Source organism: Pinus tabuliformis, chromosome X (assembly GCF_031772625.1).
Source record: "Pinus tabuliformis cultivar Carrire ecotype Pingquan chromosome X, CPIR1, whole genome shotgun sequence".
Taxonomy (NCBI): domain Eukaryota; kingdom Viridiplantae; phylum Streptophyta; class Pinopsida; order Pinales; family Pinaceae; genus Pinus; species Pinus tabuliformis.
In genome coordinates this window covers 247905182-247931615 of record NC_142308.1, presented here as the reverse complement: position 1 = coordinate 247931615, position 26434 = coordinate 247905182, and the positions used below count along the sequence as shown (strand labels likewise).

The window sequence follows — 26434 nt, the reverse complement described above, 5'->3', positions numbered from 1 at the left end:
CAATGAATGCCACCTTGTAACCTTTGTCTTTCATGCGGAAATGGACACCAAGTTCTTTTGAGATCAGGTACATATAGAACTTCTTGCAAATGACTCGAGTTACCCTGATCCATTGAAGAGTAACATTCCCTACACCCTTTATGGGATATGTGGCATCATCTCCAAGGATAATCTCCAAGTTTGTTTCCTTCTCTATCATATTAGAGAGCGCTTCGTTGTATCCGATCAAGTGCCTTCAGGCACCACTATCAATAAGCCAATTTCCCAAAGAGTCTGAAGGAGAGGTAGTGGAGAGGACCGACATAAGATAATACTCCTTTTGCTTATCAAAAACAACATTTGATTTCATACCTGGAGTTCCTTACTTTCTTGGAGGGTTGACCATTTCCTTGATGTCCTGCATTCCTTTTTCATTTGCCATTGTACCTATAATTCCTTCTATCATTGAAGATGCCCCCGGAATGATCATCATCATGTGATGTGTCCTTTCTCTTTGGAGACTCCCTCGCATAATGGCCAAACTTATTACAAGCAAGGCACCTGCCCTTCCTTCCACCCTTAGATCTGGACTTTCCATTGAAGTGACCTTTAGGTAGACCACCAGACGCTTGTCAATGGAATCTCTGATAATCTTCTTCGCTTCGACTTCACCCTTGGTGTACTTGATCTTTGGAGCAGCCGGTGCATTTGATGGAGGCTCAGGGATTTTACCCTTCACGTAATCCAGCACTTCTTGCTCTTTCAATTCAGCCGGGAAGTGGGATGAGGAACCCATTGAGCATTTTTGTCCTTTCCAAATGTCTTCAAAGATTACTCTTTCACTCTTGCTTGGGATTTGTCTTCACCTCAGCTCTAATACCATGTTAATTTTAGGTATGTTCTATGCTAAGAGCAATTTACTTCAATTTTTCATATTAGCTCAATATCAATTCCAGATTAGCAATCACATCAGCATGATAGTAAAGTGCAGATAGAACATAAACATAAACAGCAGAAGACAAGCCAAGACAAGAGGACACAAGATGTGGCACCAGCTAGGGACAAACCCCAATGTGGGGAAACCCTTGATCAATTCTTCTTATATTCTTCAATAGTTCAACAGAGAGAGAGAGATAGTACAAATATACAAATCAGATATTGTATAACAACAGTAAGTCCATCATTCTGATAATGATGACTGTTCTAGGATGCAGCACCGACAAACTTCAAACACTCATGAAGAGTACTGTAGCATATCCCTTTTGGTTGATCATCAATGTTGCTACAATATACTTCTGATTGCCTGCTCTTGCAATACAAGAAGAAGTCCTGAAATCTTCCACGTTGTCAGACAACTCAGCCCTTCAAGGGTAGCAGTCCACCTAGGAGAGTCTCTCCTAATCCACGCTACCTGCTGAAGTCAATATACACTGCAATGCTACCTCAGAACAGCCTTAGTTGCTTGCTATGGCTTGCAGCCTAGCAAAGCAACTAGTTGTAGCTATAGATTCTTCCAACGGGCCTATTTAAGTCTTGAATTTATGCCTAGTCATGACCTTGTTACAACGTTGTCACCTACAGCAATTCAAGTTGCGTTTAGGGCTCCTTTAGCAATGGCTTTAACTGCGTCTTGAGGCCTCTCTGTTGACTGCGTTATTAGGGCCTCCTTCTAGCTATGGAACAAAATGTCACTAGTTGTGGATAGGTCACTTCTGGACAGCGTTCAAACTTCCTTGACTGCGGCTAGGTGACCTTGCTCTTGTTGTGTATAAGTGTTTCACTTTACAGCGAATAACGGCAGTGTATGAGAGACTAATTGCTACGAAATAGGGCCTTCATGAATAGTGAATAGAGCCTCTTTTTTTAGCTATGGTTTAAGGCCTTCTCAGCCAGTGTATAGAAGCCTCTTGACAGCATTTGGATTACCATGAATTATCTTCTCTAGACAACGTTTTAGGCCTCCTTATGCCGCTGATTAGGGCTACGTATTGAAGCTCCTTTGTACAGCCTTTGACTGCGGCTAGGGCTAGATAAAACAGCAGTTGGGTCTCCTTGATAGGGCTTTGAATTAGGGCCTTTTAGATCAATGGATTAGGGCTCTCTTTAGGCTACATATAGAGGCTCCCTTTGAATGCATCTATAGGGCCTACATCTAGATGTCTTCTCCATGACTGTAATTTAGGGCATCGTATAATACTAGGGCACTCCCTCTAAGACTCCTGCTTTAGCACTGTGTCTAGATCTCATTAGGACAGTGTATAGGTCTCTCCATGGTTGAAGCTTGATCTTCATTAGGGCAACGTAGAGGTCTCCTTCATGGCAACGTATAGGGCACTCCCTCTAGATCTCTCTTTCACCAAAACCCAAACAAATGAAGAGGGAGATCACAAGAGGTGTGTGTGCAAAATGACTTAAGGTTCTCTTCTATTTATAATGAAACGTTGAGGATAGGTTGTGGTAATTAGGTTGTTGGCCGACCTTGACGAATTGTCAAGTAACACAAATAAATTCATATCTCCATGAATACATGTTGGAATCGGATGATCTTTAGATCAATCCTACACCTCTCGACGAGAGGAATCCAAGAAAAATATCAGCTTCCATAAATAAGTAGACCCACATGGAGTTTGGCCCTAGTTGCCAATTTTAACAATCCAAGATAAGAGTAGTCGTAGAGGAAATTCCTTGAGAATGTGGTATTCCAAAATAGGAATTATCTTGGAAGGACATACCTTGTGAACACCCAGGAGGGGTATGTGCATTGAGAGACAATGATGATGGTGTCTGTCAGTCATTGGTCTCCCCAACATTGTGATCTGATCTTATGGAGAGAAAGAGTTGTTAGTCAAGGTCTTGCTATGTGACAATGTTGGTTGATATGATGCAAAGAGATGGCTTATCAATCCGACTCTTCTTATGAGAATTCTTTGCATTGAGAATGTCCAAGTACCTCGTATGGATTATGAATACCTCCCTAGTTAGAGGGAGTGTTGAAATATGTAACTAAGTTCGGTCTAATCATGATTCTATGTATTTGATGTAAAGAGAAAAATAAATTTATTATTGTTATTCTTGAGGCATGGGTTTCATGCTCAAGGAAAATTTATTTTTAGGTCAAGCAGACATTGAGTGCTTCTAGGTTTGTCATAAAGTCAATTGAGTCATTGTAATGTATTGAAGACCCATTTGGGCATGTTATGTATTGTAAAGAAAAATTTAATTGAATCAAAATACCCTCCAAGACCTCGTCATGGTGCAAAGATTGAGTTGGCCTACACAAATGGACAAGTCAACCTTAAAGGAGCAATTCGACCTAGTGGAAGACATATATATAAGTGGGACTTAGACCTCACTTAAAGGACTCACTTTACTCACAAAAGTACGATCAAGAAAGAGGAAAAAGTGTGAAGAAAAGAAGGACAAGGAGGAGGAAAGAAAAGCGAAATTTTTGGATTGTTTTTGGGTTATTCTTCTCCAAATGTGTGAAGGAATTAGGATGCTTATTGTAGCAACAAAGGTGGAGTTGCAGAAATCGAGTTAGGTAATCAAGAAGTACACCTTGCAAGGCGAGTTGCCTAGGAGAGATAATCAACTCAAGTGAAGAGGAAAGGAGGACGAAATTATCATTATCTCCACACATGCCTAGGCTAGGGTTTCTGCAGAAGAAACTACTAGAGGTCAAAGTTGCATAAGATTCTTATGGGGTGTCAAAGTCATAGAAGAATTTGGTGGAGGTCGAAATTGCAAAAGTTGTCGAGGAATTGATGGAAGGAAAGCTTGTCAAGAAGGAAAGGTTTGACTTGGTCTTGGAGGGTCTTGGTCAAGGGTCATAGGTCTTGGAATTTGTCAATTGAAGTTCTATAAGAAGAGAAGAATTCTTGTGGGTTTTCCTCTCAAGTGGAGAGGTTTTGGCCCTAACTAATTGCCTACATCTTGTGTCATCTTGTCTTATTGTTCTTTATGGTTTGGTAGTTGTTTGATGAAAACTAAATATAATCAAGAGAAAAAAGAAGCTAATTAGGTTAAGGAAAAACATATCACAAGCAGTTATCAAACAAGAGAAATCACCTAATCTAGCTGCCCTAGATTTCTCAACAAATATTTCATTGATTTTAGCAACATTGATCAAAAATCATCATCCCCAAAGAATCAACTAATTTTCTCCCTATGGAAAAAACGCTAGGACCTCCAAACCCTAATCAAAAAATGGATGTTGCAATATGCACCTTTAAACATTAGGAAAAAAGGAGTATGGCTATTCATGAGAAAGGACATCAAGGATAAAGGAACCTCAAGGATAACTCCAAGAACCAAGGGAGGCAAAGTGCATAAAGCTTCATGAAGACATGAACTACAATAATCAGCACTAGTTCGAAAAGTTTTCAAGCACGCCATATCAAAATACTCACTCGAACAATGGATCTTCATGGCATGGAACCAATCACGAGCTACTCTCCACATTCCCACATTCTAGGTGAGGATAGTCGTCTTCCACCACAAGTGCAACAAATGCAAATATAATTAAAGAGGGAGTATAGTTTTGAGTAATTCTCTCTTGTCACTAAAGCATTCGACACGTAATTTTGACCCCAAGGCCATAGCACACGCCCTTAGCACCTTAAATGACATCAATGACTAAATCTAACAAGAAGAATGAAAATAGTTGCCCAGGTTTGTGTAGAAATGGACATAAATGAGGGCATATAAAACAACATTGAAATATTGGCTAGAAGATAGATTTATTACTAGACCCCTAACCATGCTAAAGTTCCCTTTAGATACTCTCATTGTTACTTTTTCCCCCTTTGGAAAAATCGTAATTTTATTCATAAGACAAAATTACATTTTGTAGATGTTGAAGAGCATATGCATATGGCATGTTCTGTTTTCACATGAAACAAAGCAGACAAAAATAATAAATAATAAATATAGCTATTGTTCTTTTCTTCCTTCTTTTTTTCCACCTTTCGCCAACCTCCAGTGTTGGGAGTGGCCGATACAATGGAAAGTTGATTTTCACATGTATGAATGGGAGTGTCTTTGTCAGAATCGAATCCTTCTGATCCATGGGTTCGCTTGATGCCAGTTATTTCCATTCCTGTTAGTTGAGATGCTTGGTGCTGCGTAGGATTGCTGGGGACTTCCTCCTCCTTTTGTGTGTTGTTCTGGTCCTTTTGGTCCTCCGTTTCTGCTTTGTATGCTGTTGTTTCTGCTTTTTCTACTTCTTCCTCCAAGGGGGCTGTATATTGCCATCCTTTTGGTTGTTTTTGTTGCTTCTTGTTCCATTTGGGAGTTTGTTTTGCTTTAGGACAGGCACTGTGGAGGTGTCTTGTTTGTAGACATCCACGGCATCGAAAGGTTGTATTTTCGTAGTCTAGTGGTTGTGTCCACTGTGTATTATTGAAATTCAAGTTTATGCTTTCTGGTAGTCCCTCACTGAGGTCTACCTCAACGCATATCCTGGCAAAAGTGAATATCCCCCTTGTAATTTTGTCATCATCGATCTTTAGGAATTTTCCCAATACATTCCCTATGGCGATTAATACATTGTGATGCCAGAAGTGTAACGGGAGGTTGTGCAACCTGACCCAAACTGGCATCTTTGATACCACCATTGTGTTGGCGTTGAATTCTGGGAACCAAGGGGTCATAAATAGTCCTGCATTGCCCCAGAACCATGGTCCCTTATTGAGGATATGTTCCCTTTCTTGTACTGTTTTGAATCTGACTATAAAAAAGCCTTTAGGGCATAAGTATATTTCACAGTCTGGTGACCAGGTATCATAAATCCATTGATGCAAAACATCAGATTTTGGCCAAAACCCATTAAATCTGCATATAACTGATTTGGAGTAGAGATTTGTGTACAGGTCTTTTACCTCAGGCATTGCGATGGTAAGATCAGGATTCTCAGATATTTGTTCTACAATGTAGGACCCTGGAAGCTTTATCGGTGTTGCGGTTTTGGTTTGTGCCTTTTCCTTACCTTTGACTGCTTCCTTGAAGGTTCTTGTGCTTTTTGAGCTGGTTCCAGCACTTCCACCCCTCAGGCACAAGTTAATTATGATGGTCGAGCCTGCGATGATGCCATAATCCTGAAGTGTGAGGTTGTCCTGCAAACTGTGGCCTGAGCAGATCAGATTTTGCTGACATGCTGGTATACCAAGGTGGTTCTGGATTTTGTTTCTTAGCTCCTGAATCTTCCTCCCTTTCCAAATCCTCCAGCAAATAGTCTTGCCTTCCAATGTTTTGATGAAGATTTGTATCAGGTCCTCCATATTTGAGTGTGGGTCTGTCTGAGGAGGGGTTCGATCTGTTGCCCATGTGCCCGAATATGTCAGATCTAAGCATATCGATGCTTTGTCTGATTTTCTCTTTGCCAGATCATGTTCTCGATGTGGTGGTAGGTCTGTGTAATGCACGCCCAGACAGGTGCTCCAAAACTCCTCCTGCGCCATCAGGATCGTCATTGAGGGTTCTTTTTTCCCTCTTATTGCGAGGTCTGCTAACTGGTGGTAAACAAGGGAGGTTGGGCTGTAGATGGCTAGATCTGGCTAGCGTATGAACCGATCTGCCTTCTTTCGGCTGTCTTTCGGTCGTTTCCAGAGGGAGGCCCAGATGGGTGATCCATAGCAATCCGCCAAGCTCAGCGAGACCGGGTCTGTGCCAAAACTTGGTATGCATAGTGTTGCGGCGCGGGGTCTTCCAGTTTGTCGGTGACCTGTTGTGTTTCTGAGGACTGGTAAACCCTAGCTTTGAAAGGGATGTACCCTTCGTCGACCAGCAGAGGCATGTGGAAATAAGAAGGGAAACCGCAAACGCTAGGTATCCAGAAGGCAACCCTCGGAATGCCATATTTGTCGGCGATCTGTTACGCAAGAGACAGCATACCATCTGCAAAAATGAAGGAGATAGGAGGAACATTGACGGCGGAATGCTTCAGATTTTCAGCCATTCTTTCAACATTGGGAGTGCCATGTTTCACCAGGGCCTCGCAGAGTTCGGTAAGCTTCTGGTTGCGGTCGAGATCAAGGAAAGCAATCGGGGAACCTCCCTCCCAACAAGGTCGAGGCGTAACTTCAAGCACAGCATCCAAATCGTCGTTTCTTGTACAAACAAAAATGGGGCCGGGAACATTTTCCGGTACTTTTTCGCCTCGCTTAACAATTACATCCTTCCCGGTTCCCATGTTCTGCAGCACCTGGCCAACCCTTCCAACGTCAATGATCACAGACAGAATTACGGACTCTTGAACGACAGCCATCGCAAGCCTTCTCTATTGTCTTCTCAAGTCTCACCTCATTGTTACTTGTATGGACACTTAAAGGGTTCATGTTTTATAGTTGGAGAAAAGATTCGAGTGTATGACGAGATAAGTAAAACCCATTCTTTTGAGCCATTTGTTAGTTGAAGATCACAGGTAAAAGTATATTAAGGTGTAGTACTATGACTTCGAAGGATGAACTACACACGACCCCTAACCCACAAGCCAAAGGATAAAGCAACTACAACGCAAATAGTTCCTGTGCCCAATCCAAAGTCAAATCAACACTTCATTGTTAAGTAGCTTGCACATTCTTTCAATACCCTTACCATTCACTTTGGTAATTCTTTTGAATTCCCAAAACAGGGATGCACTAAAAGATAACCCAAACCCCTTAGCTAGTAGACTATAATCCTTACCCCTTTCCTTAATCCATCAAACTAATTAAATCCTTTCATGTTCCATTATTTCTATAGACTTTATCCCTCAGTCGAATAATTTGGTATCTCCTATCAAGTCATCCCCCAAAGCTATTAGAAAAATATCTTGCCTTCAAGGGAAAGATGTACCATTTGAAACTCACCAAGCCATTAGAAGGAAAATGTAAGAGGGGTGAAGCTTACAAGGGAATAAGGAAAGACTCAACCCACATTCACTCCATTGTCCCCTGGGCTGTCCCCTATCTCACACAAAGACGCCAAATGTCAAAGCATAGTGTGCAAGGCAAGCCATAGGACACTTAATATTTCCTAAAGGAAAAGTCCTTGTCCATAATCCAAGGACAACCTATTTAACAAATGACACATAAATTGGATTAAAAATAAAGATATATGGTGCATTTACCCAATCTCTACTATTGATTTCAAATAGGAATAGTATGTTTAATTTTAATTAGGAGGAAATTTAGGAGGGCCAATTGAGGGAGAGGAGATAATTGGCAGGACTCAACCATAGGAATGATATTTTAAATTATGGACACCATAATCTAGATCAACTAGGAAAATAACTCAAAATATAACAAGTATGGGAAGAGGAGGCAAAACTACTTTCATATCATATATTTATTAGACAAAATACCAATGGACAAGACAAGCATAGATCCATTAGCTTATTCAACATTATGTAATAGATAAATCAAGAGGAAAAAAACCAAATATAATTGACTTGAATTTAATATTAACCAACGGCAACAACCTTGGTCCTAATTTCACAATAAACCCAATGGTTCACTAACTTAATAGTAGTTCCAAATTTCCAATGTTGGGGATTATATAAGTCTTAGATGTGAAATAGCCATTCTATTAATCAAAAATTGCACCAAAAGTAGATTTCACATAATCACTATTCTGGACATTCTTGCTTCCCTCTACAAAGCATTGCTCAGAAAATGCTTACAATAAGAATGAGAATGAAGGAGACGAGAAGTGGAAGGAGGAGAAAGTCATTTGCTACTACAAAACCGCGATGTTCTTGGCAAAAAAATAATTTTAGAACATGTCTCCATTTCACCACTCTCTCTTAATCCTTCAAACTCGCAAGCTACTAACTAAAATTTTCATTAACCCATACTTTGGTGCGACCACTCTCTCTTAATCCCACAAAATTAGATCCACACGTGTGATCTAGAAAATGGTTACATTTCCCACGTGGGGACCCATTACAAGGTGCCTCCTCTTCATTATGCCAGTTGTTACTTCAAAGTACAGACCTTCATTTTCCTTTGAACCTAAGATGAATTTGAACAGGTTCGAACTCCAATGGTCGAGAAACCATTTAAGGAATCATGTTGAACATTGAAATCTAGGTAAGGCAACAACTCAAACAGTGAGCAAGAGGCCTAATCTTGAAATTAGCCAATGCAGCAATTCAAATAGTGAAGAGGGAGACTGATTTGAGAAATCAGGCCTAATCTTCAAAATCAACCAAGGATATGCTTTCAACCAGTTATAAAGGGCTTGCTCGAGGAATTATGTTGAACCTTCATACTGGGCCAAGGTGACAATTTGAACAATGACTAGGGGCTTGTTACCCCTCATGTCAACAAGGGTACATATATATTTCTGCAACACATTTCACACCATTGTAAGCCCAAGGTCACAAGTTAACATCTTGTAACAACCATGTTTGGCCCTATATTAGGTATCCTACACCTTGTGTTTGGTCGGGCCATGGCCAGTCCCTTTGGGTTCATCTCTGGTTCATTTCGTCTTTTGGATAGGATAAGAGGAAATTAGATGGGCTTCCTTAAGGACTCACGGTTTTAGCGGAGCCTGCTTATGTAGGGGTGACCAATCCAAGAGCCAGTCCAAATGTTAGGGTGCACCTATGTTTTACCACATTATTTTGTGTCCATTTAGTCTATACGTGGCCTTGGCCTTGGTGCAATTGAAAATCTCACAAAGTCAACTTTTACGTTTCTCGAGGTAGTTAATGTTTTCTAGTGCAAGCAACCCCAAAGGTCAAAAAGTCAAATTGGTCCCAAAATGTTCAATCTGATAAGAGGATGACATGCCACGTTGAATTTTTCCAAAGAGTTAAGGCATTAACAATTTACGTTAATCAAAGTTGGTCAGCAAATACTACAAGTTTCCAAGTGGCATAATAGGGATACCATTAGTCAATTTTGGACACACATCATGTCAAGATAGGTTTACAAGGAGAGAGGAACAAAACCCCCAAGTCTCAATTTTTCAAGAACCTTACGGGCATTAGAGATCTCCCACTTAGGCGTTATGATGTGGAAACAAATGTGATGATGTGGCAACACAGTGAATTTTGGGAGCAAATGGGTCTCATCACAAGTTAGATCAATGCAATTAGTAACCAAAATAGGTGGAACACTAGCCTAATACATCAAGGCATTGGAGATAAGGAAAAAGGTGGTTAAGTTGACTCTATTATCCATGAAAGGCCAAGTCAACTAACCATTTGAGAGGATAAGGTAGTCGTTGGAAAGTCAAGATGGAACGTTGGGCATCTTGGACCAAGGAAGATGGCATGTGGACAAGCTATTAGATGTTGCAAGTCAAGGAAAGGTCATCTTCAACCAAATCGAACCATTGGTCAACCAAAGCGAGTGGATCAAGGTGAATTCCAGTTACTATCTGGACGTTGAAGATGTCGTTGGGCATTCTAGTGGGGATGTTGGAGCATCTCTGGACCTTTCTTCAACTTCTAGAAAACAAGCAAAGGCCATGTGGATTTTTCAAGAGGTGTTTGACTCAATTTGACCACTGAGTGGGCAAATTTTTGATGTAATTGTAAAATTTTATTAAAATTACTACATCATCGACATGTGGATGACTAGTCAATATTATTTTCTAGAGGAATCATCCATCTAGTCATTAAGAAAGGTTTTATAAAAGGATGTGAGATCATATGCCATAATAAAAAGAACTAATTTTGCAAACCTGTGTATATTTTTTTACATTGTCTCTATTGGCTTTTACTATCTCATATTTTCTTGGTTTATTATGGTAACCCTGCTTAAGTTTGAAACAATTTCCATAAGTAAGATGACACAACAGTTGGAGGAATGATCCTTCAAGGGGTTACATAACCACATGGAGTAGATAGGCTAAGGAACTAGCCCACTTTATTTATTTGTTGCAAGTGGGTCATTCGGACAAAGGTTGGACTTGTTGTCGCCCAAAGTGTACACCAAGGGCCACAACGCTTAGGACAAAGGTTGTCACTATAAACTTTGTCCACTTCGTTCTAGATATCTCCTAGGCAAGCTAAGGGGGGTAATCCCTAAGAGGTGAAAGATGGAGGATGAAGGAAAACTTATTGAGAACCAACAAGTCCTAGGATATGCACTGAAAGTTATCTTATTAACTTGACTTAAACTAGATGCAAGCAAGATTAATTGAACAATGTTTAAGATATTGAATTAAATTTAGACAAACCAGATTTAAAGTTATGAGACCAGTGCCTTTAAATATAATGCTCAGAAAGAAAAGACTTGCAAGATAAATTATTCACCAAGTAACAAGATGACAAAGGCTGCTTTAGATGGATGATCGACTAACTTGTATGAAATGCAAGATGAAACGAGATGTTAAAGACTTAAGCACTTAGGTTACGATTTACTATGAGCTAAACGCTAAGTACTTTAATGAAAAATCCCAATTAAACAGATGCTCAAAATACTCAATTTTAAGAACCAAAAGATATACAATTTTCCACAAGTCCACAATAGAGTATTCAATAAAAATGTTGATCACAATTACTTGAAAATTTCCAAATTAATTATGCAAGAAATATCCAATAATTCAAGTAAATAAAAGCCAAACTTTGAATTAATTTCTTTCTTTTAGATAATGAGCGATCTCAATAAATATCAAGTACTGAAACCAAAGCATGCAAAGCCTAAGCACTTAAATTTCAACAATTTGATATTTCAAGATAACAATGAAATTTAGATGCTAATTAATGCCAACTTACCTCTTCAAATAATTCCGGAAATTATTAGTTTTTTCTACTAACTCAAATCCAGAAAATATTTCCTTTCCTATAGACAAACTTAGAAAAAAATTTAGAAATTATATTGTCTCGAGTATATAAAAAATTTTAACCTTTTCCCCACAAAGATTTTAATGTTTTAAGGCCCCAAAACCCTTATCACATAAATTTAAAAAATAACTTAAGTTTAAAATTTATGTCACTCTCCTTTAAAGTTAAATCTGATAATGTTTGTGAATGAAAATTAAAAACTTTTTAAAAGGGCAAAAATAAATCTTTTTAATGTGGTAAATGAATTTTAATTTAATTTTTTATGGGCCAAAGGCCACCAAAAAAAATTGAATCGAATGTTTTTGAAAATTTAATTCTTTTAAAAGGCCAAAACCAAAAATTGAAATGAATATGTTGAAATGTCGACTTAACCCATCGAGAGGAAAACAGCGATGTATGCAGGTCGATAGAGAGATATGGAGAACGCAGGTTGGAAGAGGGAGATAAGGCACGCGAGCCAGGAGGATCAAGGAGTTGTGAGCTGTAGGCTATAGGAAGGCAGCAGGAGCAAGGAACAGGGAACACGCATAAGAAAGGGAGAAAATGCAATGCGGGGAAGAGGAGGAGAAGGGCAAAGGGTGTGAGGAAATGCGCGCAAAGGCAGCGAGAAGATGAGGAGCAGCGAGGGAACAAAACACAAAGCAGGGTTTGCAGAGGAAAAATAAATTTTGAAAAAAAAAAATATTTTGCCCAAAATTTTATTTTAACGATCTCAGAGAATTTTTAAAGGCCTAACAACCTTTGCAAAAAAATTAAAAATAAAAATCACTCCAACTATTTTATGAGAAAAGCCCAGATCTGAAAAATTTTAATTTGATGATTTTGACGGAAATTTTTCTGAAAAAAATTGTATTATGAGACAATATCTTGCCCTCCAGAGCCTAGATCTGTCTTAGACCTTGAAAATTTCTTTGAATACCCTCAGATATACAACTGCACAAAAGAAAAACAAAAACCCAAGACCCAATACATATACAAAAATATGAAATCAAACCCAAATCCCAAGTTAAAAAAAAAAAAAAAAAAAAAACACTAAAAATAAAAAATTTTTTTTTTCAGATCTATACACTTAAATTACAGATCTATCAGATCTGAGGAATATGAGTCTGACTCCGTTCCCAGATCTGTAGATTTGAGACTTTCTAATCAGATCTAACAATTTAGGTACTAACCCAGGACACCCCTGCAAGATATAATTCATTAGATAATCTAGGAATTTTAATCCAAAAGGCTCTCCAGATCTTAAGTTTCAGGAGTCGACTAGTTCAAATGAAAACTTTCCCAAACGGCCAAAATTTCCGAATCAAATGATTTCTGCACACTTATAAAATAAGTCGTTAAACCAATAGAGGTATAAAATAACTATTAAATCTTTAAGAATTTGAGATACCTGTTAATCAATTAAAAATATTAATGCTATCTTAAAACCCAACAACCTAAGCAAGATACCTATGCAATAGATTGATCTACAAGAGCTATTAATCAGCAACTTATAAATAAGATCAGCAAAACTTTAAACACAAGTTACCATAAAATACCGGAGAGGAAAACTGCCATCAAGTAAAACCCCAAAGACTTTGCGTTGTATTATTCCAGAAAAGTTTACAAGAGCTTCAAGAGCTAGTACACGATTCAATGATTGGATGATTTGAATGACAACTGACCTCTAATTTATAGATTAATTCTCCAATGGCTAGTTGGTTTGATCCCTGTCAAAGTAATCTCGACCGTTAAAAAATATTTAATTATCTTTTAATCTCCTCTGTCGAAATTTTTTTTTTTTTTTGAGGAAATTTGAATTTTTCATTTAATTGAATTTTAATCAACTCAAAATTAATTATTTTGAGTTGATTTTCTCAAAAATTGACTTTGACTTAACTACCAAAGGTCCAAAAACTCAAATTTTCAATATTCCCTTGGTCGAGGACCTCCAAAAATTAATTATTTTAAAACCCACGAATTTTTTAATTTGGAGAATTAATTTTTCCTAAGACTTAAAATTAATTAAATTTTTGGCTTATAATTTTAATTTATTTTTGCCAGAAAATTTAATTAATTGACTCATGAGAGGATTAATAATTTTTTCAACCCTCAAATAATTTAGCCATAGTGTCTAAATATGAGGGACCATGCACTAAAATATTTTTTACATCAAGATATTACAATTTAATACATGAAAGGGGAACACCCGTTCGTTATAGACCCTCAATTATTTACCAAATTCTACGACTCAAATATGATCTAGTAGACCAAGTAATTTGTAATAAAGCAATTTAGCCAATTAGCTTAAATTACTCCCAAATTACTTTATAGAAGACTCGACTAGAACACTAGGACTTACCTAAAATCTTGACGACAAAATCCACCCTAGCTTTGGGGTGAGGTTGGAGGGAAAAACTTTGTCAATCATCTGTGTTTAGAAACACACATAGAAATCGTTGCCAAAAAGGTAGGATTACCTAGGTTGTTACATACATAGATGGTCTTACTAGGATCATTTACATTATAAACTTGCAGAATGAGTTGACAACTTTTACAAAAAGATCACTAAAGATGATGATGAAATCTGGATAATCTTCACTGCCTGAGCATGATGGAATCTGCTTGTGAAAATGTACACTACTATAGGGTAGTTGATGCGGAGTGGTCAACAGGACCATTTCGTAAGGGAGCTTTAACTAGGAGAAGAATTCATATATCACTACCCAATCGATTGAAGATTGGAGAACACCATGCTAGGGGCTGCCCTGGTTGGATCTGAAAAGTGGAAAGGGTTTTAAATAAAAGATGGGAACGACTTATCTTAGAGACCAATCTCACCTCGCTGATCAAATGCAAGGCCAACTTAGAAGCAAGAGTGTTTCACAACCCAGCTTATGAAGTAAATTTGTTGTGGAAAAGGGTAAGAAAAGTAAAACCACCATTTTATTTATAAAAAGGCAAAACCTTTTCATTTTCTGTTTTAGTTTAGGATAATTAGCTTGCAGATTTTTCAAGTTTTATCATAAGAAAGCAAGTTTATTTACCTTCAAGTTATTAAAAATAAATGTATATCTTAACCAATAATTGATACATTGATTTTTGAGGTTTGATTGCATATGTTTTTTATGGTGTATCTAATTTTGTGTTACAGATCTGCTTGTTTTTACCGTTGTTATAGAACAGACCTGCAATTTTTCAGGGTTTCAGACTCTTACCAAGTATCTTTTATTGGGATCTTTGTAATATGTATATAGACTCAATATATTTGTTGATCTATCAATTTAGAGTCAAAACAATTAGTATTTTTAGTTGTTCCTTAATTAAATTACTTGCTGGAATTTCTCTGAGCATAGTATCCAAGGGGATTTGATCTCGAGACTTAGGAAATTCAATTTCAAGCTTGCTGGATATTGTACTTTGTTGTTGTCTAAAGGCCTGGAAGTAATCTATTAAGATCAATCTAACCCTCTCTGCCTTCCAATCCCTAGATCTTGATTGATCATTTAAGGGGAAATTGGTTGTTGTCCCTGTACTTTCCTACAGATTTTACAGTCTGTATTTGTCCTTTTGAGTGTACCATCTTACTGGTATTGATCTTCTGCTGCAGATTTACACACAGAAAACTAATAGGACATCATATAATTAACTCCTCCACCTCACCCTTTGACCTCAAAGAAGGCATTGGTTTTCACTTAGTTGATTGAGGTACTAATGGGTAATTCTCACTTTGCCTTTTCGAAGGAAGTTGGGCTTAAAGAGTGGGGATTTGAGCCAAGGCGACAGTAGACCCTTACCCCATGTGTGCCTATCATAGGAGGTTGCATGGACCTTTACCACCCTAATCTGATCAGTAATATGGCCAATTGAGAAATCAGGCCCAATCATGAAATCAACCAAGGTGGCAATTTGATAAGTGGGGAAGAGGGCCAATTTGAGAAATCAGGCCCAATCTTCAAAAGAACCTGCCTGAGAAATTGGGCCTAATCATGAGATCAACCAGACAATGGCAATTCAAATAGTGAAAAGGGGGCCCCAATTGAGGAATCTGGCCCAAAGTTATCTTAGATCAAGAGTAGACACCTCCTCCATTTCTAGATGATCATGTCCTTAAACATCAAGGGATTAGGTTTGCCCCCTAAAAAGGAGACCATAGAAAGAATAGTTATGATTAACAAACCAAACATGTTGCTGCTTCAAGAGACCACAATGGAAGGGGAAAAAGCAAATTCCATTTTATCTCCACCATTGGGATGGTTTGTCATCGCTTTGAACTTTGTAGGTAAATTACGAGGGGTGGTTATAACTCGTTAGTAGTATTTCAACCTCCACAATTCAATACTACTGAATTCTGGGATAAAGGCAATGTTGGAGTTATTGGAGTCATAGTATTCAAAACCAGAACCAGTGACCAAACCAGTCCACCTAATAAACCAGGTTTCAAATCGGAACCGGTCAAATTGGGACTGGTTAGATCTCAATGAACCGGTTTTTAAAAAAATACATGAAATAATTAATTTTTAATGAAAAAAAAACTATTTTTAAGATTTAAAACCATGATTCCAAACCAATAGAGACAAAATATGCAAAGTTTGTTCATCTATATACCATGTAAAGGTGAATATATCAAAATGGCACTGAGTGCAATACATATCATCGAGAAAATACATAATCAATGAGGCACTAAATGGCCTATGAAATCCAAAAACTATGCTACAAGCTATGGGGCCATTAGCCCACTCCAAAATTACGAGTACATATCAGTGATCAACATGATCATTCCTCATCATGATCAAACTCATCACCACTACTAGACACATGATCATATCCAAGAGCTACATAAACATCATCTGGATTAGAGTCTGAGGATGCCTCAACCTCATCTGCAACCTCAGTAGTAACACCAATAGCAATAGAACTAGACCTAATGGAAGCACGAGTTGGTCGAGTTGCACGACTAGTGCCTTCCATTGGTTGTTTGCCTTTGCTTGACCCGAGTACTAGTTCTGGTTTCAATGGTGCTACTAGATCTGCTTTGGGATCAAACCCCCCTAACTCCATGTCAGTATCAAAATCAGGATCAAACTCAACTTCTTTAGTCTCTTCCACCCATTCTGATGTTGGATCAATATTGTCCAACACAATGGGATCTAGATCAAGTCTTCTGTTCATCAATTGGTTGTGCCTTAGTCGAAAATTGTATTGCACGAAAACAAGATCATTTAACCATTTTTATTCCAAACGGTTTCTCTTCTTCGTGTGTATGCACTCAAAAACAACCAATTGCGCTCACAACCTAAAGCACTACAAGTTTGGCAGACTCTAACTACAAACTTTTGCAATTGAGGACATTGGCCGCCAAATGACTCCCACCAATGTGCTACAGAGAAAAAGACATTAAATAGTAACTTAGTTCATTTCATTACTTATTTACAAGTATTTACATACAGTTTGAATTAAAAATTTGTAAACAATTGAAATTTAAAAGAAAAACAAATTGGAATTGCTTACTTGGTTGATCCACATCTCTTGCCATCTTTGCCAAGTTTTTGCCAAAGGTACCTGTTGCCAAAATGAAAAGAGTAAGTTGTTTATGTATTTCCAATTGGTCGGAATGGTTAGGGACCATGCACTCCAAGCAATCATACAACTCATCTCTGACCTCCACAACCTACACATCTCCTAGCCAAGCTTTATAATGATACTATGGGTTCAAAAAATACCTAGTTGGGTGTATAGGATGATGGTGATGGCATTATTGTCACTAATGGCAAAGGAGCAGCACAAGAGCAGCGAAGGAATAGGAGCAGCAAGGTATGGTGCAGGGACAGTTGACAACAAAAGATGAAGGTGATGGCACACTTGTATTGATACAGGCATTGAGTTGATTGCATGGCAAAGAAGCAGCAGGGTTGATTTGAACATTGGTTTGTTGGAGAAAATTGTTGTGATGCAAGGCAAGACTCCATGACAGCAAAGGCCAGGCAAGACTCCATGACAGCAAAGACAAAACTCCATGACAGCAAAAACAAGACAAGGCAATGGCATGAAGAAAATATGGCTTTGATCATATAGATGGCTTTGGAGAGTGAATGTTGCATACATATGCTTGCATTGCTTTCATATGTTATGTACATATTGTTTACATTGGAGAGTGCTTGCACTGCGTGCATGTGTTGTGATATTATAATGTTGTTTTTGGCATTATGTTAATATTGGTGTACCTAATTCCCGGATGCGGGTGGAAATGGTGGAAGCTGAGGTGGCTGCCAACTGGGTTGGCATGTGAAGAGAGCACATGGCCTCCCACAGGGCGGCACAAAGATCCAAATATGGCATTAACCACAGCCATAAATGTGCCTTGAATGAACACTGTCGCCACTCTGATAACCGACCTCAACCTCGACTCAAAGCAACGATGGGCTCTTGGGAAAATACCACTGTTGCTCCTACAATTCCTCCTCTGCAACCTCAGCCCCTGCAATGCCTCTGCCCTCATGCAGTGGCGACGCCCAGTTCCCGCACAACCATTAGAAGACGCTGCAATCTTTATTGCTGCATCGACTTTGGTTCGGGCATCCAATTCACCCACAGCTTGAATTTGCAAATTCGCATCCCCTCGGCCCTGGTAGCTCATCCCTCTGCTGAATTCCCTGTTAACTCCGTTGCAACGCTGCAGCCCATTGTGCCTAATTCGAACCAAAACTCGCCTCCAATTGCAGAATGCATGGTGCGCCATAGGATGCGCAGCCACAGAGGTGGGAACCGAGGAAGCCTGAGTCGCTCTAGGCACTCTCCTGCTTCGGAGACCACCTCCTCTCTAGCTGAGCAGAACACTGGCCGCTACCCCAATACACGTAGTGGCAGAGGTCGTTTCTACTCGGGGGCCTCTACTACGCCTCCCTCCACCTCTGGCCCTTCTCCGAGAAGCACTCCGCCAGCTCCTTAGCCACACTCCCAGAACGTTCAATTTACCTTTCGCTCTGCCCTGAACCAGCGCCTCATCACTGCAACCATTACCATCAGTTTTCATGAGGAGAAGCAAAATTCGGAGGCACAAGACTCTGAGGTTAGCAATCAAATCACAGCACCTGAGGAACACAGAGCAATGGGTGAGGGCCGCACTGAAGCAATGAGGCTCTCAGGCATTGCAGTGGGAGGACGCACCACTGCGGGGAGCAGCCAACCCAAGGCCAAAACAGAACTAGCATAGTCGAGTCTTCAAGGTGCAGGGGAACGAAGCACAGAGCTGCCAACCAGACGCGCAGGGAAGGAAGTGGAAACGGCTCCGCAGATGAATTGGGTCATCGATGAATATTGCTGCATCATCGAGGAAGAGCAACCGGAGCTGCAGACGGGCGACACAGAAGCTACGCCACTGGCAAGTGGCGCCATGGACGAATACAGATGCTTCATTGTGGAGGAGCAGCCTCCGTCGCCGCCACGTCCCTAGCCGCCACCTCGATGCCATGTGCTCACCGCCTGGACTGCCACCTTGCGGCCATTCAACGTGCCACGCGCTTGCCTAGTAGACTGCCACTCAGCCGCCACGTGTCTCAGGTTCATTGGGACTTGTTCTTCAGTTTCTGTTTTTTAATGGTTTTTTTGGGGAACACTACAATTTTAGGCTCTTCAGTTGGGTTTTCCTTTTTAGTCTCCTCAGATACAATGATGCAAAACTTGTTAATTCGTTGGTTTCCCCTGCGTGGGCAGCAAGATCATATTTTTGAGAAACTTCGGTTAAGAACTGGTTTCCCTTCTGGGCAGTTCAATTCTAGCTTTTTTGCTGGTTGATGCCTTTCTTCTGGCATAGCTAAGTACAGGCTTCGGCCTCTGTGTATGATAGTTTTCTTACATTAATAGAATTAGCATAACTTAGAAAATATATATATATATATATATAGGTGTACCTAATCATTATAGATGGTTGAAATAATATGTGATGGAACACTTATTTATGTTTTAATATTCACAACATGAAGAGCTTGAAAACGAATTAGTGGAAGGCAAAGAGTCAAGCATGTTCACTTCATATTCTTATGTGAGATACAAACAGCTAGAAATCTATTTTTATAAAAGATGTGATTTTGGAAGGCAAAAAAAGAGAGGAGAGTGTTGGAGAATGTGTGAGAGTTGATTGAAGTGTTATGCATTAGTTACCTAGCACATATGAAGTTGATGTGAAGCAGATTTGAAGGGAAGAAGAGACAGAAATGAAGTTGGAGATAAGAAGAATTTATGACCATGTAAATCAACATATTGTTTTCATTTAGTATGAGGGGATTGTGGTCTCCTTTCAAGTAGTGGATTCATAAATATCAGGTTGGAGTCTGTTGAGGTAGGAGCCTCCTGTGGGTTGTAGCCTACAAAAAACATATGGGAGTTGGTAGCATGTTGAAGTTTGCAGAAAATTGAGATAGCAACCTCCTATAGGTTGGAGCCTACAGAAAATCAGATGAAATAAGGGAGTACGAGTTTGCCTTTGCATCACAACAATAACAAAATCATGGTTTTATCCCTTTATGGGTTTCCACTTATATCTGGTGTCCATATGTGTTGCTATTATGTGCTGATGTGATGCTTTTGGTTTGTTTATTACTTGTTGTTCACATATTCAATCTATTGGTCATTATTTATCCAGTTTCTCGTTTAATGTTTCAATTAATGAGGTTTAAAGAAAATAAATTAATGACCATGAATGTACTAAATTGGTTCACCCCCCTCTCAGTTTCATCAAGTTTTCATCAGATGGAGTTGATTGTTCCATCTGTTATCAGTGATCTTCCAAATATGCCCATATTTAGATAATTTATCCTTGTAAGTTGCCCGTATCTACTCCTTTATTTGATCCATAGCCTCATAGACGCATCTCATTGCCAATCTTTCCCCATCCACCTGTTGACCCTACCACCTACACCTACCTACTGTAGGGAACTCAGATAAAGGGTTGTCACACTAATCCCGACTCTCTCTGTTTGAGCTATCTCCTAGGTTAGCGAAAGGGGGTGGTCCCTAGTGAAAAGCTAAGTTAAAAGATGTGAGTTTCTAGGAGAGTTGTTAGAGTTAAACAAATTATTTCACTAAGATTTATAAGCAAAAACTGATATGAGCGATAACCATCAATACATAAAGATAAGCATGAAATGCATAAACAACCATTGCCTTCAAAGTATTGCTCTTTAAGAAATCAAACTGTATTTTGCTTAAAATGAAATGAAATGCTTTCAAATGAAAAGCCAAAATAATCCAGAAAAGTGAAACAATAAATTGTTAGCACAAGATATTATAAATGCTTTCAAAATGAATAAGTCTGCAAATCAAAGCATGGAAACTATCTTGCTCAAAAGAATACAAAAATAACTCAAATGTTAGACTAAGATGACAACATGCAATTAAGTTTGCAACCCAAAATAATAGTACTTGAAAGTGAAATCAACTTTTAGGACAATAATTAAACCCCAGATGAGTCAATTTCCAGGTACAACAAAAATTAACCTTGTTGCAAAATTAAAAGGAATTACAATGCTTGCATCCAAAGTGCCTCTTGAAATAAGATTTGCATGTAAGACTTTAAACCATCAAGATAGAAAGAAATTTAAGAACTTTGCAAACAAAGCAAATATGATGGAATGAGTTCTTGGTTTATTTTATTAATTAGTGTTAACGCAATGTTACAACTGAACTCTAGTCCTTAGACCTCATCCTCGCCCAAATGTTTTGATCTCACAATGAGGAGTCAATAGAGGTAGAGGGTCCCTAAAAGTCTATTCAACCAACTTAAGTTGGAGGTAAGTTTTAATGAGGCTTCGGGCCTTCCTATACTAAAATACCTAGATGAAGTGCAAATTGTATTAATTCCCCAAATTAAAATAATGCTACATGCAAATACTTCAAAGAAATTGATTTGCAATGCTTGAAAATGAAAGTGTTCAACATAAGTTGCAATTATAACTTCAATTGGAGGAATAAAATTAACCTACAAGTGTTGCATGTGTCTCATCAATGAATTAAAATGATACAAGTAATTTGCTTGAAAGTAAAATTTGTTTCAAATAGACAATGACAATAAATTGCTCCAATATTCAAGATAACAATGTAGCATAAAAATGAAGCATGTATTCAAGTGTTCATGAAACAATTTACCAAGGTAAATGGTAACGAATCAAAATTTGTTAAGAATATAAAATGCTTGCATGTAAAGGATGAATTGCCCAAAATAAAGTGTAAGTTTGTAGCTCCAGGCAACAATGGGAAAGAAAATGCAAAGCTCAAATGAAATTGTAACAAACTTTAACTTAATGAAATGTGATAGTGAGATTGTGTTAATTCCCAATTAAAGCATACATGTAAGTGAATGAAGTATGAAAGCTTAAACCATGCAAATGTCAATCCACCCAAGAGAAGCCTCCCTCTAAATGGGGAGATAGGATACCATGGGAGAAATCCCAAGCTCCCACAAGCAAGTTAGATCTTTTATTAATATTACAATGAGAAGAGGGCCCTTCAAAGTTCTCAACTATACTTCAAGAAGAGTCCTCACAATAATTGCTTGAAACTTGGACACTAGACCTCCTTTCTTGAGAAAGTAGTGACAAGATCTCACAAAACTTATGCAAGGGAAACAAGGTGTGAGTTTCCTCCAAATGCCCATGGCTTAGAGAGGAAAATGGGCAGCCCTCTAGTGAACTCGACTTGGCCAAAATAAGCCTCAAAAGGGCTCACGACATCCTTGGAAATCGAACCCCCAACATTTGCCAAAGGTCCTGCAAACACTTGTTAGATGTTGCAAGAGGTTGCTCTTCAAAATCTGCCACACAAGAGTTAGCAAACAATCCAAACAATGACTGCAAAATAAGTTAAGTATTAGTGAAAAAATCAACAAGATAAAATGTATATGTACAATTATAATTTACAAAAGGCTAAGCTAAAGAGTGAGAGTAAACTCTCGCTCTTTGCTTAGCCATCTTCAAGCTCTTAGATAGCAAATGAAAGAAATGAAGTACAATGTTTTTTTAAAAGAGATTTAAATTTAGAAGTGCTCGGCTTGTGTACAAGCTATGTGCCAAAACCCCTGCAAAACCACTTTGTAAGATAAGACTACAAAGGCTCAAAGAACAAATGAGAACTCCTTTAAGAATGTATCAAGAGTGGGTTGGTCTCTCCAAAGACTTCCCCTCACGCTTGATTTTGTGATCCCAACAAGATGTTCCCTCTACAAAACTTCAATCAAGAATTAGTTCCATATAGATTTAACAATAAACAATGATAAGAAACTCTAGAGATTTATTTAAAACCAACTAGAGCATTCTATACCTAGAGGATATTTCTAAATCAAATGTCAATGCAAAATAGCTCTACATTAACAAATCTACAAAAGCATATGGAAACAAATTAGATCAAAGCATGAGTAAAAAGAATTATATCAATTATCAACAATTCATCACACTCCCAAAGGAGGAACACCTCATGAATGAAACCCCAAAGTCTTTATTGATATTTCTGAAAGTGTACAAGGCAGTAGTGCTTCCGTAAGCACAATAGCTGGTAACAATATTGTACAAATGAGAACTCAAAGCTCTATTATATAAAACTATGGGAGCCAATCCCAACGTAGAAGTGATTAAACAAGTGGCATGAGGTGACAATCCCAAAGAGAGATTTGAATTTGTTGAATGGAGCTCCAATGCCAAGTGTAAAAATCGAATTTTGACAAGTGGACATCATTTTCTTCTTCCCTTATGTGCCAAATTCGAATTTTATGATGGAATGACAAGTGTATATGGGCAGTAACCCATGTGGGGACAATTTCCCACAAAAATCTCCACCAAATATTCTCTCAAAACCTCCCAAATGTGCATTAACTTTACAAATTCGAATTTCCAAGTAAGCAGCTTTCTCCTTTAATGTCGGAAATTCGATTTTATTTGAGCACATGTCCTATCCTTGATTTTAGGAGTCCACATCACCTTAGGACTTCACTTTAACTCCCTCATAATTTTCCACCTCATTTCCACAACATTTAGCATGTGTGGATATTTATTTTTCTCCATTTATTTAATTTTTGGCTTAATTAATTGCTAGATTTACCACTAAACTTAGGAAAAATGGGTTTTGAGGGTTCAAAATACATTTTTAACCCATCAAAGTGTGTCATAGTACAAGGTTGAGGGTAAGAGGTGCAAATTTCATTACTCATACCCCATACAATTTCTCTAGACATCACTTATTACATTACAAGTATAATTTTATTAGCAATTTCCGCAGTGCGGAAAATCTAAAAAATTAAAAAATGACTACCTAGACCTAACCAAACTCCACAAAATCTTTTGTGTGATCTAGTATGGTAATATACATAGACTCTAGACACTAAAATGTGTTAGGGGCTCAACCTTCAAACCGTCACCCCGGCTTTTGGGTAAAACATGAGTGAAAAAACCTAGAAAATTATCCACCTCTGAAAAAGAAGGGATAATTAACTAGATAAAAAAAGCACTCCGAGGTGTACTCATTTGTTGATAAAGTCCCAACATCCTAGGCCTGTTACAGACTCGAAAACTCATCATTACTAGTATCACTTATTACAATTCCTCGCAGGGTGTGGAATCTGGGTACAAGAAAGATGATGAGAAGATATCAGTAGGGTTAAAAAACTATGTTCATTGATGATATCTGATGGTACAAATGTCCTATAGATCATCCTTGGGCATGGAGTCTTCATATAATCATCAGGTGCCACTCCAGTGGTCAACACCACCATCAATAGCACCTTAACAAGGGGCTCAGTAATTCTCACAATATTGGCAGACTTTTTCCAAAAATAATTGTCAAAAGCTTTATTTTTGGTGTCTTTTCCATCTTGTCTACGAGCCCACCAAGATGAAGTTCATTCATCAAAAGAAAACATTTTCTACAAGTTCTTTTGTTGAGAATTGAGATATTGCAACGTAAGGAAGTGAATTGCAAATCTTGTAATTGCGGGCCTAATAAGCTCTTTGCCCCCAATGTTTTTCCTCATTAAGCTCAATACCCATGAGTGGTTGTACATGTATTTTGTAATGCACTTGGCAGGCTCTATAGTGTTTTTTACCCATTCCACTTTGCCTATGTCCTCAAGTATGAGGTCTATGCAATGTGCAGCACATGGAGTCCAAAATATGGTCTTATATTTAGACTCTAGCATCTTTCCAGCAAGAACATAGTTTGAGGCATTATCTGTGATGACCTGCACAACATTCTCCTCCCCCACTAACTGAATAATCTCATCCAAAAGCTCAAATAGAAGGTTTGCATCCTTCACCTTATCAGATGCATCAACTGATCTCAAAAGCATAGTTCCTCGAGGGCAAGAAACAAGGAAATTGATGATAATGTGATTCTTTCCATCGGTCCATCCATCTGACATGATGGAATAACTTGTATTGGCCCATGACTCTCCATACAATCAAATACTCATCAATGGAACAAATCTCTTTTTGCAAAAGAGCTCCACTCAAAGTCATGCACACTAGGGCCTTTGAAGCCCTTTCCCGCAGCTATAACAAAGTCCCACATAGGTTGGAAATAAGGTGAGCAAGCAGCATTAAATGGGATATTTGCCGCCATCTAGCAATGTATTGAAAAGAAGATTTTTTCCATTGCTTTTTCCAATGGTCATCCAAAGTCAGTTAATGTTGAGTTAGACTTGGTTGTAAGGAAGTGAAATTAGCAGAGGCAGTGGTGGCAAAGGTTGAGAAATACCTCTAGATGTTCATCCTCTTTTTTCCTTTAGATTATTGGCGAAATAACTCTAGATGTTCATCCTTTTTTTTCCTTTAGATTATTGACCTTGATGATAAGACCTAAGAGCATGAGGAACATAGTGAAAGGGGTCATTGGTGGAAGGGATAGAAGAGGAGCCTTGAATCTCAAAATCATCACACCCACCATTTTTCACGGCTTGTAAAATTTCCTTCTTCGTTGCAATTTCTTCTTGGATAGCCTTTTCCCTAGACTTATTCTCCTCAAACTTGGTAAGGTATTAGGCCCTAATGGTACCTATCACTTCCTTTGATGCATCATATAGCTTTACTTGGCCTCTTATCCCAACCAAGTGTTGTTTCAACCTGAGAATACCCCACTCACCCTCCAATAGATTTATTGCAAAATTTGCATATCATTTTTTCATCAATCACATCACAATGAGCCAATGCAGTGTTCTTGGATTTTGGAGGCATAGTGGTTAGAAATACTTGAAATTTGCAAATGAAAGAAATCTGCAAATCAAAAAAAAAAATGCAGCTAAGTAAAATGGAAAACCTAAAATAAATTTGGGAAAAAAATGGGGCATATTTAGCCTACAAAATTTAAGACTTGAATACTAACACTCAACTTGATATTTGATAGCATAGAACACAAAAAATTTAAATACATGGACAGCAATGAAATATGGATTTTTTCAAGTGAAAATTCTTACCTGGAAATGCAAACTAGCTCCCTTATCCTCCTCTTGAAGATGCCAACTCCATTAACAGCTCCAAAATAGCTCCAATTCCAACTCCAAGCCTCTAAGATGACTACTCCAACAAAAACTCAACACTCTCCAGGCTCCCAATGAAGCTCACAAAAACTTTAAATGAAATGTGTGAACCAAATGAGAGGGGAGACCTCCTTTTATTGGCTTGGAGGGGCTATTTTTTTGGGAGGGAAACAACCCCTAGT

The 26434-nt window shown here is 38.4% G+C and overlaps 1 protein-coding gene across 2 annotated transcripts in view; it reads right to left on the bottom strand.

Moving 5' to 3' along the window:
- The window catches only part of LOC149139306 (uncharacterized), a 105797-nt gene that overhangs the window by 58627 nt on the left and 20736 nt on the right, over positions 1 to 26434 (bottom strand). The window contains exon 2 of one of the 2 annotated variants that reach the window (XM_089452332.1): positions 17249 to 17299. The exons of the other annotated variant lie outside the window; for it this stretch is intronic. Within the exon in view, the coding sequence (XP_089308458.1) occupies positions 17249 to 17299 (51 nt within the window). The remainder of the gene's footprint in view (positions 1 to 17248; positions 17300 to 26434) is intronic. 2 annotated transcript variants of the gene reach the window in all.